The 15423-nt window shown below is 29.4% G+C and overlaps 3 protein-coding genes across 5 annotated transcripts; 2 read left to right on the top strand and 1 right to left on the bottom strand.

Annotated features, from left to right (window-relative positions):
• Nucleotides 1-609: 609 nt before the first annotated feature.
• Nucleotides 610-3845, top strand: LOC140673530 (spermine oxidase). Its single transcript, XM_072906501.1, has 7 exons — nt 610-662; nt 901-1122; nt 1304-1654; nt 2263-2454; nt 2723-3048; nt 3170-3448; nt 3651-3845. The coding sequence occupies exons 1-7, from the start codon at nt 610-612 to the stop codon at nt 3821-3823; spliced, it is 1596 nt and encodes a 531-aa protein (XP_072762602.1). The 3' UTR covers nt 3824-3845.
• Nucleotides 3846-4435: 590 nt separating this feature from the next.
• Fsn (F-box synaptic protein) lies at nt 4436-8146 on the top strand. The gene is made up of 4 exons (XM_072906728.1): nt 4436-4924; nt 5423-5696; nt 5858-5948; nt 6182-8146. The coding sequence occupies exons 1-4, from the start codon at nt 4620-4622 to the stop codon at nt 6274-6276; spliced, it is 765 nt and encodes a 254-aa protein (XP_072762829.1). The 5' UTR covers nt 4436-4619; the 3' UTR covers nt 6277-8146.
• A 153-nt stretch (nt 8147-8299) lies between these two features.
• Nucleotides 8300-15068, bottom strand: LOC140673639 (transmembrane protein 164). Of its 3 annotated transcripts, none has more exons than XM_072906726.1 (7): nt 14910-15068; nt 13910-14254; nt 13686-13802; nt 13476-13554; nt 13229-13329; nt 12829-13157; nt 8300-12569 (listed from the first exon to the last, which is right to left on the bottom strand). In XM_072906726.1, the coding sequence occupies exons 2-6, from the start codon at nt 14225-14227 to the stop codon at nt 12873-12875; spliced, it is 900 nt and encodes a 299-aa protein (XP_072762827.1). In that variant the 5' UTR covers nt 14228-14254; nt 14910-15068; the 3' UTR covers nt 8300-12569; nt 12829-12872. The 3 variants fall into 3 exon arrangements, with proteins under 3 accessions (XP_072762827.1, XP_072762826.1, XP_072762828.1); XM_072906725.1 differs by lacking the exon at nt 14910-15068 and adding an exon at nt 14689-14847; XM_072906727.1 differs by lacking the exon at nt 14910-15068 and adding an exon at nt 14409-14641.
• Nucleotides 15069-15423: the final 355 nt, after the last annotated feature.

The raw sequence follows: 15423 nt of genomic DNA on the forward strand, positions 1-15423 counted from the left end.
TCTTACTAAGTAATCATATAAACATAAAAATTAATTAACACTACTATGAATAAAACTTTAGAAATTGAAAAAATACGGTCGAAAATATTGAAAAATTATAAAAATTAATAATAGACTAGATCTCTGTTTCGAGAATCGATTTTTCGTATGTCAAAGATATATCTAGATCTCGAGATTCCGGCTTTTTGATAAAGATGGTGATAGCATCTCACAAAATATAAAAAATACTATTAATATTTTTGCGCAAACATCAATATTGCAAAAAACATCGCAATTTTTCGTATTTTTTACGAAAACCTAATAAAAATTGTACTCAACTGTTAAAATGTAACTGAATATTCTGATTTACTAAAACTTATATAATTACTACAAATAATATTATTATATGATACTCATTAAAACTATTTTATATCTCGATTTTATTATTTCGATTATCGAATCATGGAAAATGATAACAACAGTAGACGGTCAGAGTGACCGAAGTTCTTTGTTTGTAAATGACATGTCTTTTTTATAGCAGTCCGCCTTTACATTTTAGTGTAAATTTAAAAATTAAATATCAGTTTATTTGGATAAATCCATTGATTTTAATAATTTACAATCAATGAAATGCTTTCGCGATCCAGGGTATCATCCTGGAAGTTGCAACGATTTCTCACAAGGTATGCAAAATGATATTGATATAATATCAAACGAAACAGACCTTTCTCTGCAAATCGTACTCATATCTTATTAAAATGTATTGCTAATTTTGTGTTTTCGAAAATCTGTGGCGTTAATTAAATAAAATTGAATTTTATTATTTTCATTATTTAAAAAGTACTATTAATTAAACTAAGTAATACTTATAAAATATTTGCAAATTAATTATTAATATTATAAGAAAACCTCACGTTGCAGATTATTCTCATCGGACAAAGGCGAAGGAGGTAAAAAGGATATTTTAAAATGTACAAGACCTGCAAAATTGGAAACATGTCAGCTGGATCCCTGTATGATAGATCCATGCAAACCAGAGCCAAGTATAGTTATCATAGGCGCTGGTATGGCCGGATTATCAGCAGCGCATCGATTGGCTCAATGTGGCTTTCACAATTTTACAGTTGTAGAAGCGACAGATAGGTAGAAACTAAAAATTAATATTAGACATTAAATTAAAAATATATACACATAGTGTGCGTGTAACCGTTTTAATACATTCTGTTAATTTATTTTAATGTTAAAATATAATGAACTTATCGTGAGATCATGTTTTTGTTGTTTTGCTTTTACGAGAATTGGTTGAATTTATTTTTAATTTCAGACCAGGTGGTCGAATTCATTCTTGCTGGTTGGGTGACGTGGTAGCGGAAATGGGTGCCACATGGATCGAGGGTGGTTGCGTGGCAAACCCGGTGTTTACTTTGGCGGCGCAAGAAGGTCTTTTGAAGTCACCGCTTTCCAGACCGGATCCTAGCCGCGGACTCTTTTGCACAAGTGATGGCAGAGCTATCGATCTTCCGGTCAGCATCACAGCATATCACACTTTCCGACAAATCGAGCAGCAAGCGGCGGCTCTTTTCGCCCTCGGCTGCGGTCGTGCCCACGGTACGTTGCTGAATTTTATGGGCATGAGAATTCAACAGGAGCTGAACAACTTCCCGGAGGAGCAACGGTACAGTTGTCCAGGTCACTCGCAAGCTTTTTAAGCAGCGATGTAAAGATTTTAATAGGGTAATCAGACGAGAAAAGTTTTTTTTTTTTTTTATTAATTGATTAGAAAGTATTCGATGTTATAGAATGTTAATTTAGATTTTATAAACTTTTCAAACTTTTTTTTAATAAAAATATTAATAAAATTATATAGCTGTAATTTATTTTAAATATCTTCATGCAACTAAAAAATATAATCAAGTATAGAAATTATATATTATTATTTACTCGTACAATAATTGCTGATTACTTAATATGTAATATAATAATAATATCTAAATTAAGTGTCTAAAATTAATAGATTTTATTGTTTTAGAAACATATAAATAAAATTAAAATCATGTATCTATTTATATTTTTTTATCATATGTAAACCTTTATTTTTTATGAAATTGTTTGCATTTTTGTGTTTTAATGACGAAAATGAATTTAATACAATCTTGCAAACCTTGTATATATATATATATATATATATATATATATATATATGTTACACATCGCTGCATAATTGATTATGATTCGATTACGTTTTCTTCTAAAATTACAATGTAGACGACTTTTGACTTGCAGATATGATGCTGCAAGGGTGATGTACGGTTTGACAAATTGCGTGAGGTGTCGATGCGGAGATGACCTTTCACTCGTTTCAGCCGATCAATTCGGCAGCTATATCGAGATTCCTGGTGGCAATATTAGAGTGCCTTTAGGATACGTGGGAGTGCTAGCTCCCCTGCTTCGAGATTTACCTAGTTGTTGCATCAAGTTCGTATAAAATATTTGCACTTGCATGTCTGATCCTTTGTTTCACCAAAGTGCGTCTATATATTTTACGAAGAGAAACATATCATAAAATTTAAAAGATTCGATAAAAAGCTTGACTATTCGAATACACAATATTTTAAAATGTCACGCTTTAATATATATCCTACAAAAAAAAAAAAACAAACAGATAAACTTTTATGTAAAAACAATAGCTTTGCAGAGATGTAAGTTTCTAAAGTTTTTTTCTTAAAGAAAGATGTTTTTTAAGGTATTGCAAACCGGTTAGTTGCATTCGATGGGGTACAGTGAATGAAGCATGTCCCCGGGCCATTGTAAAATGCCGCGACGGCGAGGAATTAGCCGCTGATTATGTCATTGTGACCATTTCGCTCGGTGTTCTGAAGCATCAGCACGCGAAATTGTTTTTACCCGGATTACCCGCTGAGAAGGTCGAAGCGATTAACAAGCTCGGCTATGGGCACGTTAACAAAATTTTCCTCGAATACGCGAGGCCCTTCTGGGTTTGGCGCGAGGGTAGCATCAATTTAGCTTGGTCCGCTGAAGAGTTGGCAGATAGATGCGATTGGGCGAAAGGTTGCTTCTTGTTGAATATTTGATTACAGTCATACCTGGAGAGCTTAAAGAGAAATATAAATCAGTAAATGATTAGAATCATTAACGAATCAGTAATTTATATATTCCACGATGAGTTTAGGTGTGGTGAATGTAGAAGAATTGCCGAATTCTCAGCATGTGTTATGTGCCTGGGTGTGTGGACGCGAAGCGATGGACATGGAATTATGTTCCGACGAAGAAGTGGTGGAGTCGATGACGACGCTTCTTCGTCAATTCACCGGTGATCCCACGTTACCTTATCCAGCCAATATCCTTAGGACCAAGTGGTGCATGGATCAATACTTTGCTGGAGCTTACAGTTACATGGCGATGGACAGCACCATTGGTCATCAATGTGATCTGGCTAGTCCATTACCAGGTAAATTTCAAAGCTTCACTCGCAAACATCTAGCTAAACAATTTTGCTGTATACGGTCTTAATATTTTGATCGCGATATATTAATATATATAATTTTTAATTTAATTTTTTATTTAATTTTGAACTGAACAATCATCAAATATTATTAATAATTTCAATTGTGACAGTTTTCTTCAACATCTCGTCATACCATGATTTCTAGACTCGTGCGAATCGGTACCTCCCATACTCTTATTCGCGGGCGAGGCTACTATACCAGGACATTATAGTACCGTGCATGGTGCAAGACTCAGCGGTATTCGCGAAGCGGAAAGGATTATTCAATTGACAAAACGGCTTGGTGGTCCACCAAAAAAAGTACCCATTAAGTCGTGATTTCGACCAGAAAAAATATATATGTGAAGGCTATTTTTGTTATACAAACACGTTACAAATAACCGAATATATACATTTTGTGAATCATGTTTATTTTGTATAGATATCCTCTTATAAATTGTGAAATATATTTAATTCGAATATTCGTGGATTATTTTTTTATTTGCTGGAATAAAACTGCTGTTAATTTTGGGTATATCAGCATAAATTCAAATTTTTTTTTTTTTTTTTTTTCGTTATCAAGAATAAATTTCTGTGGATTTATTCTTATGTCAAAGATAAGAAAGTTTTTTTTTAATATAATATTAACAGCGTTTAAATTTTTGGAAATAAAAAATACATAATTTTGAAAAAAAAAAAAAAAATAAAATAATGACTAAACAAGAAGACACAATTATTATTATTTTCGAGTCACAAATTAAAATTACTGCTAAAATAAAAAAAATTTAAATAACTTTTTATTAATCTTTTAATTTTAATTTGTATATTATTCGATATAATACGATTTCGATATATTTTCTAGAATCGAAGTATCGGGCATGCGTGTGTAGTAGGATGTAGTACGGAAATCTTATCCGTAGGGTAAAGCAACGTGGTAAAGTAATTAAATTGATCAATCAGGATAAAGGGAGCAAAGATTTCTTTATCCTGATTGGTCAGTTAGAATTGCTATTCCACCTCAGGGGTAGCATTTCCGAACGCATTCTTACATGCGCGCATAGTTTGTGACGTAAGAGCAGTGTTTTCTGTGTGCATGTATATGTTTATGCTTCTCTCCTAAAACAGACCCGGCAAAATGGACGATATAGCACTGCGAGCACCTGATCATGTTTTAGAAGTGATATTCTCATATCTGGATCTGCACACGTTAAGAAATTGCTCGCTAGTGTGCAAACGATGGTACCAGTTTCTCAATGACGAGAACAACGACGTGTGGCGGATGCACTGTATAAGAAAATTGGCGCAAGAGGCACTCAGTTCCGATTTGTTATCGTCGGTACCTACGTACAAATCGAAGCTCCGTGCGTTTTATCACGCGTGGAATCCGAACGATTGTTCGCGAAATATTTATATCAAATCCAACGGATTCACCCTGCACAGGTTGGTCCAGCGACGTTCTTATCGTATCTTATCGTGCCGTTAATCGTCAAAAACGCGACGAGTCCGCATCTCCAATGTTTTTTATATTTGCATTTTTGGCAAATATATTGAAAACAATCTTGAATCGACTGTAATTTAATATTATCTTATATATAAATATAAATTGCGTGTTAATTACAGTACTAGATATATAAAAAAAATTGTTAATCTGTGAACTTTCTTTTGTGTAAAATGTAGTTAGATTTTACTCAAGAAAAGGAGTTGGAAATATTTTTACAATATCTCTTATTTGTAACTGATTTTTGCAAGTATATAATATAAATTGCTAGTATATATATATATATATATATATATATATATATATATATATATATACATAATACAATTTCTTGTAAAAACTGTAGTAAAAATTATAATAATATATATAATAGAAGCTTCAAAGTAATCTGAGAAATATGATACCCAAAATGTCTCGCACCAGTTGCTATATCATTACAGAAACCCTGTGGCGCAAAGTACAGATGCTTGTAGAGGCAAAATAGGTTTTCGACATGGACGTCATGCTTGGGAAGTTATCTGGGAAGGACCTTTAGGAACGGTAGCGGTAATAGGAATAGCCACTAAAGAAGCACCTTTATTATGCCACGGATATGTAGCATTACTTGGTTCTGACGAACATTCCTGGGGTTGGAATCTTGTTGATAATCACTTATTACATAATGGAGATCCGCAGGGAAATTATCCTTTACTCAACAATGCTCCAAAATATCAGGTATTTTTATTTACACATATATGCAAATTTATATAAGTAAATTTTATTTTATTTTAATTCTAATCTTATTGTATTTTTACATTTTACATTATTATATACATCAATCTTTTTCACAATATAAAAGCAAATCTCTTTTAAAAATATTTCTAATTAATTTACAGGTTGGAGAGAGGATTAGAGTAATTTTAGATTGTGATGATAATACATTGTCTTTCGAGAAGAATTATGAATTTCTGGGTGTAGCGTTTAGAGGTATGGGTTTTTAATTAGATGTGTGATTTTCAACCTATTTATTTTTTACACATTTATTTTTCAATATTTTTCTGCAGATTGATTATATATAATTTATTACTACTATTATTATTCTATTACTGTTCACAGTTTGAGATAATTATTTTCTCTCTTTTTACTTTTTTTCACCAATATTTAATTTTTATCCTTAAAATAGAAATATATGCATTTTTATAAATTATTTTAATAAACAGGGTTACCAGATAAGAGATTATATCCATCAGTGTCGGCAGTTTATGGAAATACAGAAGTGTCCATGGTATACTTAGGACCACCATTAGATGGCTAACACATTATATTTGAGAAAAACATATCCTCAAAAAGCTCACAATTGAGGCTGTACAATGCATTCTTAATGCCAAGTTTTCTGCACTATATCGACATTGTCTACGTTTAAGTAGAACAGAGCACACGACTATAAACTGTACAATATTCTTTACAGAGAATGTGTGCCTGCTAGATTACTTGGTCAATAATTGTAAATAATAGGCATTTTATTTTATTTTGATTGCAAAGTTTATCATCTAGTACATACAATGGCTTAGCTTGTTAAACAGTCAAACTAAGTGATTTTTATTACTATATGTATGTCCACACATGGAGGCTTTAAGTGATATTAGTTCTTAAATAATTTTTTGTATGAAAATACTTATAATTCTTAAATAATTGTTTGAGAGTAATACTTACTAAACGGTAATATTTACTGAAACTTTTTATTAAATGATGCCATTGTATGAATATCGCTATAACTAAAATTTGGGAGTTATCAATTATCTTTGATATACATGTGTGTATATATGAGTAATATATTTATTCTATTTAATACCTCCATGCAAAGTATTATTTATTATTATTTATATTTAATTATGTAGAAAGATGCAAGGTACAATATTTTAATAATTTTTTATTTTTAAAAACATTTTGTTTTTAATGTTATTGCCATGAAAATTTATAGACATTCCAATTTTTTTTTTTTTTTTTTGCATATCTCTATTAATCTCAGGACACTCGTTATAACTTTGCAACCTTTCATTTTTTATTGCTAGACAGTAAGAACAAATAAACTCATTGTATTCTTCCAGAATGCTCATATTCTTTTTGATATACTTGTATAACAGTGTATTAGTATATTGTGAATGGGATATCATTAGCAACAAAAAAATAAAATTTTTCTATTTTTCTGTAAAAATTAACGTATATTTTGTTTGATTTAATTATGATTGATTGTCTACATATTTATATAAAGCTAATAGGAAGAATTTTTACTATTAATTCTGTATTTTCTTTATATTATAATATAACCAAATCAGAAAAGATTATCAAGAGCAATTCACATAATAGTATACAGGGTGTCCCACTTAAAGTGTTCATTGAGTATAGCTATATTATTTTTTGTACAAGAACAAATTGCGAAAAATAGTTATGTAACGTATTAAAATTAAATAGAGAACGGATTCTCAGGCAAGGCCTCATAATAAGCACACTAAAAATTATTCGTCCTAAGTAGAAAATTAGATTTTTTTTTTGGAACAAAATGAATGTGAATCTCCAAACCTTCATATAACAATACATACTACTTTAATGATTTCTCTTGAAGAGAAATACGAAAAATGAAAAAGAAAACATTCAATAATTATATAGCATTGTTTAATATGCAATGCATTTTTCCTCGTATTTTAAACTTTTAACTTGCATATTGCATTAATGCGATTTTATTTAGACTTTAAATCATATTAGGCTCTATGTTGCCAGTGAACCTCATTTTAATACCTCATGTATATGCTGTATAAATTTTTATGCCACTATTGTGGATAAATGAATGCACAAGAGAAATATTTATTGCAAAATTTTAAAAGCTGTCCTTTTCATTCGTCGTCTAGAAAATGTTTATAGATATAAATATGAAAGATTGTATATTACAATCTGTGTTAAGTCTGTATTTATAAATAATGTGCTGTTTTTAATATAAAAGATTGAATACCAATGAGATTAGAATGAGCTAGGTATGATCAGTAAGAATTATTTATAATGTACATATTTATTATGGTGATTGCGTTTGCTGTATGTAGTGTTCGTGAATTAGTTTTTCTAAACTTTTGTACAGAATCGTGTACATAGCGATTATAAATATTTGGGAAATAAACTTTATTTCATATGTACTTATAAGGTTTTATTTATTAAGTTCATCAAAAGCTTTACTTCTTCCATTCTTATCTCCTAAATGTTCTATTGTATTTTGATAACTAATCTGTTATTATAAAGATTATATATTCTAAATCTTAATGTATATAGAAAAAAGTTACGCAGCTAAATCCAGGCAATTCCTTTATTCATTTTATCCAAAATTTTACAATATGTTCACAACTCGAACGCAAATGACAATATTACATATTACTTATCTCTTTGTCAGATATCTCTCCGAACAGTACCTGGCTATTAACTAGTGAATTCGAGAATTCACAATGGCACTACATCAAGAGAGAGAGAGAGAGAGTTTGCCTTTTTATAAATATCGAAATAAAAGCTTTCCTCCACCTGTTACATATCTCAGCAATTACGAATTTTTTCAGATTTTTTTTTTTTTAAATACGCATGTATATATGGAATAATCGTTATTTTTATTACATTTTTATTACGAACTCGGCTAAACGTCCTATTGAAACAGAATAGCGATAATAGTTTTGTTTGGGCTTTCGAAATTTGCATTGCGCCGTAAAAGTTCCGCTTTATTCGAATATAATTAAATAATCGTGAAACATAAAATACATTATTCCACAAATAGTATTCGACTTTACCGATATTATTTACAAGTTGTATGTTCTATGATAAGAGTAAGAAGTATAATTGCGTATTTTTTTTTTTGTACAGCATATATAAAGGCAACACGCGCGCGAAGTATATACGATATATAAAATCGTGAACAATTTACATACTGGCGACGCATTTTGCACAAGTCAGACACATTCGTACAATACTGTCAGTACAATACAAATGAGGCTGAAACTGACGGGAACTTTATTCTCGATTATAATTGCAAGAAATACAATCTAAATTACTGTATCAATAAATAGATGTACTTGCAAACATTCTAAAATTTAGTAAATAACATATACATATATATACATACACAGAGTATTCCACCGTCTTCTAATTTCTGCATTAGTACATAATATAACATACAGTCATTTAATCACAAAATTAATGTATAGGAATTGAAAGTAGATTATATTGCAAAAATAAAAGACATAAAAATTAGCTGCCAATTTTCAAATCGATAAAACTTTTATAATTTATAAAATAATTTTACCAAATTATACATTGTTATATTCATTTAATCTGTATTTAACATGATCTATAGCTTTTAATTTACAAGATAAAAGGAGATAACTGCTTATGTGGGATATCCTGTGAATGTGTGTGTGTGTGTGTGCGTGCGTGCGTGTATTTGTGTGTGTGTTGCATATTACAGATTATTATACATGTGAAATTATTCTTAAAACAATACAAACTGTACAAACAACGAAACTGCAAACCTATTTTATCGTATACGTGTTAAGAAAATATTGCTTGGTTCTTAAAAGAATATTGCCATTATATCAAATGCACTAAAAACTCATTAAGTAAAAGAATACACAATCACATTTTTGTCTTCTAAGTAGTAATAGTAATATCTAATAGAATTTTTATTGGCGGCATTATATCTATGTAATTTATTTTATTCAAGGAATTAAACTTTGGATACGAAATACCTGAATCTACTATACATATTTTACATTATATAACTTTTTCTTAATTTAATTTCCTATTATATTTGTTTGATGTACAATAATTATATTAAAAGAAGCTGTACACAAATGAGGTATATTCTAATGAGGTATTCTAATAAGCATGTGCAAAAAGAATTTTTTTCACACAATTTATTTTAATATAGTCTATAGTTAGACAAACACATTGGAGAAACAGATAAATTAAATAAAAAATTAAGTTAAAATATATATCAATTAAATAACAAAAATTTCGTAAAAAATTAGGAATGTTAACAAAACATATTTACTTATGTAAATATATATTAGTTATGGTTAATTATATCTTCATTCCAACTTTATATATTATTTTTCATGTATGCAAATTTTTTTCTACCATTATATTGAATTTTAAGCAATAAGTAATATTATATTTTGCAATATAAAGTTTTTGAATCTTTTTCGTATGTCCATATATATATATATTATCCATGTATCTTCACATTGTTATATAGTTTAGTATTGTGTAAAAAATACTCGACTAATTAACTTCTGATTAATAAATAAAAATAGTATTAAATTCAAATATTATATTATATTGCTTTTTGGAAATTTGATATAATTTACATGCAAAAATTCTTCCATTTAAAAGATTTGCAATTCATTAACAATCGTATTAATTTAAATACTAATCCGTTTACAATGACATCTTTTTTCAAAACAACAATTTACATGTACGAACAATTTTAATACAAAATAAAAATAACATAATATGAAAAAATATTCTTTGTTCTATATACTATATCTAAAAAATAATCTTACTATGTAATAATTTGCGAAATATTAATATACATATCTAATGCAAGAATTGGAACATTCTCGTGCAAGAATTATCATCCTATTTTTAGTTTAAAGATTAATGCCATTTGTGATATATTATACTGTGTGGTAAATGTAGTAATATCCTAAAAAGACTTTTACATAATTAAACTCATATTCAGATTATAAAATGTCATGTTGTTTTTACGTTGCTTATTTAAGTCAATATTATATTTTATTCTCTATTGTTCTCTAACATTATTATTATTATTAATATCATTTTTAATATTATAACATAAACTCTGTGCTATATCAAGCTATACTTGTCAAAAAATAACATTATTTCTTTAATGGCAGCTTACTGAAATTATGGAACTTTGCATTTTTATCTAATCCTATGAGATTCTATATAACATAGGCCGTTTCTATATCTGCGGCAATGTTCTCAAAACTGACTGTTATACAAACATCATTTCATATATGAAAGATGTTTTATTTGAAAGCATATAAAATATAGATGATATATTTCACATTTTTATGCGTGTAAAAGCATTATTCAAAATAGTTTTTAATTTCTGTCTAGCTTAAAAGATTAATTTATAATTTGCATATTAACTATATATCTTTATTTTATATCTGTACTTTATTCCTACTTTCTTTATTGCATTATGTGTACCATACATTCTGCAAAAAGCACATTCTAAAATTTTCTCACTATGTTACATTAGTGCAAATCTATTTCTACATATGAGAACGCGTATAGTAAAAGATCAAATCGTAGGAACTGTTATATAAAAATATTTTTATATACATGATCAGTTTAGCAAATAGAGAGTTATGGATTTATTAAAATAAAAGCATTGTATATGCGCCACACAAATTGTTTTGCCAACTCTTTATAAGACCTTTGGATTATTATTATTATTATTATCATCATTATTATTATTATTGTTATATGTATGTATATATAATCAAACCTAAAAACGATTTCTGTTGCAAAATACTTATGCTACATTATATATTTTTAAACTGTAAAAGTTTAGGAGATTTCACTATTTGCCTTCCTCAGTATAGGCAGTATTAGTTATAAACCTTCATGATCAATAATAATCATTCAAAGTTTTGATAGTTTAGAGACAATGTTTAAACAACACTGTTTGTCTTAAAACGTGAAATACAAATAATTATGATAACTTTTAAAAATACTTGCAAAACCATAACAAGATTGAAAGAAAAAAGCAAAAATAAAAATTAATGTATTACATTATTTATATATTTTAATAATACAACATTAATAATGTTGATTATTTTATTTTTAAATAAAATTTATATAAAATTTCTTCTGTTTATTTATTATGTGTGTGTTGTCAGGGCAAATGTTAAGCTATCTTAACGCATCTCGGATCATGTTACTAAGAAGGTTCACCATGAAATCCCAAACTTTTGCCTACCTGTTATATATAATATATAAATATAATATTGCAGTTTCGTTATTTGTTTTTTCTTGATTTCACACAACAAAACTGAATATAAAAATGCAAGATTTATGATGCATTTTTACCTAATAAAAGATAGAATAATTATATTTTTATGATTGCCTATTTATGATTAGCTACATATGATTAGCATTTTGTTACTGAACGTCAGCTTAAGCCTCATACTATCTCTGAGAATCTTAATCTATGCACAGCACTAGGCATGATATAAGCATTTGGACAGAAATTTATATTTCAAATTGACTATTTATCGATCGGTATCTGGTGGACTAGTTAAATTAATATAATCAACGTTTGTACCAAGATCAAGTTGTCTCTTTGGTATTTTTCCTATATTGAGATTTCTCAAGTTTGTTCAATGAAAAAAAATCTAGAGTGAGAATATATTAATTATTGTTTATGTGTTTACCGTATAATGAAAAGATAAACTTATAAAAGTTAATTTTCCCCTTCCTTTGTTAGTAACTTTTGTATAGACGTTGCTTAAAGATGTCACTAACAGATATAATTATAAATGCGTTTGCCTGCAAAGAAGAAAAATAATATTTCTATCTAATATTTCTATGTATCTCTATATTTAATATCCCTATGTAATATCCCTCTACATAAAAACTAATATCGATTAATAATGCAATGTATATTGTAATATGAGAATATATCACAAAATTATAAATATTATTGTATCACATTTAAAATATTATAATAAATATATATATATATATATATATATATATATATATATATATATATATATATATATATGTACTTATAAGTAATACTTACTCAACCAAGATGAAGTCACCTTTTATATAATTCCCACTATCAAACTAATCAAAATGTGTATGGCCATTTCCTGAAGTATTGGAATCTTCGTGTAACTTCTCGTTCTGTTCATTTGTACAATTCTTCTTTGGAATTGTGCATTCTAACGTTGGCTTAACTCTAGTTAGTGGAAATTTTGTTAAGAAAAAGTTGGATCCATAACTAAACAGTTTACAGAGTGTAGGGCATAATATTGATTGATGGGTTATTGCCCATAATCGATAATTTTGACCTTCAAATGGATCCAAAACAGCTGCGCACAACATGTGACTAAGATTTACTTGTACAGGCTACAAAAGGGAAAAAAATTATAAAAAGAGTTAAGTCTATAATATTCAACTAATAAGTCTGATAAACAAACCAAGGCAACACTTTGAAGGATCCAAAAGTGATATCCTGCATTAAGGCCAAAACTGAGGATTGACCAACTCATATCAGAGAAAGGCTCAATGTTATATACACCTATTATATAATCAGAATAATAAAATTTGATGTTTAAAATTCTTGCTCTTATAAAATAGGAGGAAAATGAAATGTGATTTAGATAGATGACTATAAATGAATAGACTCTACTGTTATGTTGTTTGTATTTAAATATAGACAATTACCTCCAATCCTCAACAAGTAATATGGTATTACTAGCATCAAACCATGTTGAATATAATACATTGATTTGTCTGCAAATATCTAAAAAAAAAAAAAAAAAGAAAAATTTTTTGATTATTTAAAATTTAATGTTGCATAATGTTAATATATATATATATATATATATTTAAAATTTAATGTTTAATGCCTAATGTTAATATATTACAGCTTACAATTCTAGATTCTGTTTCTGGGAACAGATATGCCAGTACTGGTCCATTCAATAGATTCAAATGTATCCTGAAGATAGCAGTGACTGTTGGGCTAGGATCGGCAGCCAGTAGATACAACTATATCGCAACAGAAGAAATGTATTGATATAAAAATTTAATTTAACATTCAGTAAGGAGCATCAAATTATTTTAACGCTTAAATTGAAACAGTAAATCAATCTTACCTGTAGCGCCGTTGTAATATGACATGGATTTAACAAATATATAACGGTCCTGCTAGTAAACTTAAAACCAATCTCCATTCCCAGAACTAATGACATTATAATTAGCAAAACTCGCCTGCCCACACGATCTTCACCAACATAGGCCAATTTCTTTGGCAATGTTATATGTTTTAGGCCCCATACGATGCAGGATATAATAAATACTGATATAAACAGTGTTTCTATTATTCTTCGCTTCAGAGTCAAATAATTTGCGCATTCTGGACCAACGTTGCGTGGTATAGAGCCGTTTATACCATCATATGCCCACTCAAACATTGTCTTAAATTAATTTCTTCTTTGGAACTGAAACAACACAAGCTATTCTGTAGCTCAATATTTTCTGATGATCAAATGTGATGATCAACAATGATAAGCATAACAAGCGTGACAAACGTAATAAAAGTGACATGACAGGAAGAGATACAAAAATATCCCCGACGAAGTTTGTTAACAATACCTGGTATTATCATTGCATCATAAATATTTATTCATTGTTACTTATTTTTCTATATTTACATCTTTCTTACTCATATATTATATAACGTAAAAAAAAAAAAAAAAAAAAAAAAGAGAACACACGAGTGTTACGAGATCATTTAATCGAACGACAATTAATATTAATAAGATCGGCTAAGGTTAAATGTGTTAACGAAAGCTTTCTCTCCAAGTATCACGCTTTATTATTGATTTCGCTGCTAAATTGTTAATCATTTGACACATGTATAATCGTGATATACCTAAAATAAAAAAGTTCAGAAAAAAGATCGTCCGCCGAGACGCGACCCGTACTTGCGACGTGTCCACACAATATATCAAAAACAATGACAACTACAACGGACTTTAGTCGCGGGTCGCGGGTCGCGGTATTCGAAACCTCCCCCTCTGAACTAATTTAAACCGATCAATTGGCCGATACCGTCGGTAAATAGTAAAATATTCCGCGAGTAAACTGACTAACCTAAGAAATTCGTCGTCAGTCCTACAGATAACAGCACGTGCATTAAATCGCGGCAAAAATGCAGCCAAACTATATGGCTAGGATTACGTTTCACTTGGCGAACTCAACACTAGCGAACATCTGTCTTTGTTCAACTGTCAACGAACGACGAGGATGAAATGATCCCGCGAGCATCGCGATCGTCAAGTGGAACGTAGGAGGTAGTCGCGCATGCCTGCCATCTTGATTACGTCACGTTACGTCACGTCACGTGATATTCGAAAAGTGATATCGTCGCGAGTCCCGCGCTCGTAGAGTGCTTTTGTACGCATTTTCCATGCCGATATCGCGTCAATCGTGACAATATCGGGCATATCGGGAGCAACGAGTGGAGTGTTAATGACAGTAGTGACATTTCGTATCGTATATTGTTGTCATAGTTCGTATCGATGCCAAAATCAGTCAAGTCCGGTTCAATAACCTTAAACGCAATTAGCCGGTACGAAGTGCATGTACGCATCTTACGTCATACTAC

The sequence above is a fragment of the Anoplolepis gracilipes genome, chromosome 14 (assembly GCF_047496725.1).
Source record: "Anoplolepis gracilipes chromosome 14, ASM4749672v1, whole genome shotgun sequence".
Lineage (NCBI taxonomy): Eukaryota > Metazoa > Arthropoda > Insecta > Hymenoptera > Formicidae > Anoplolepis > Anoplolepis gracilipes.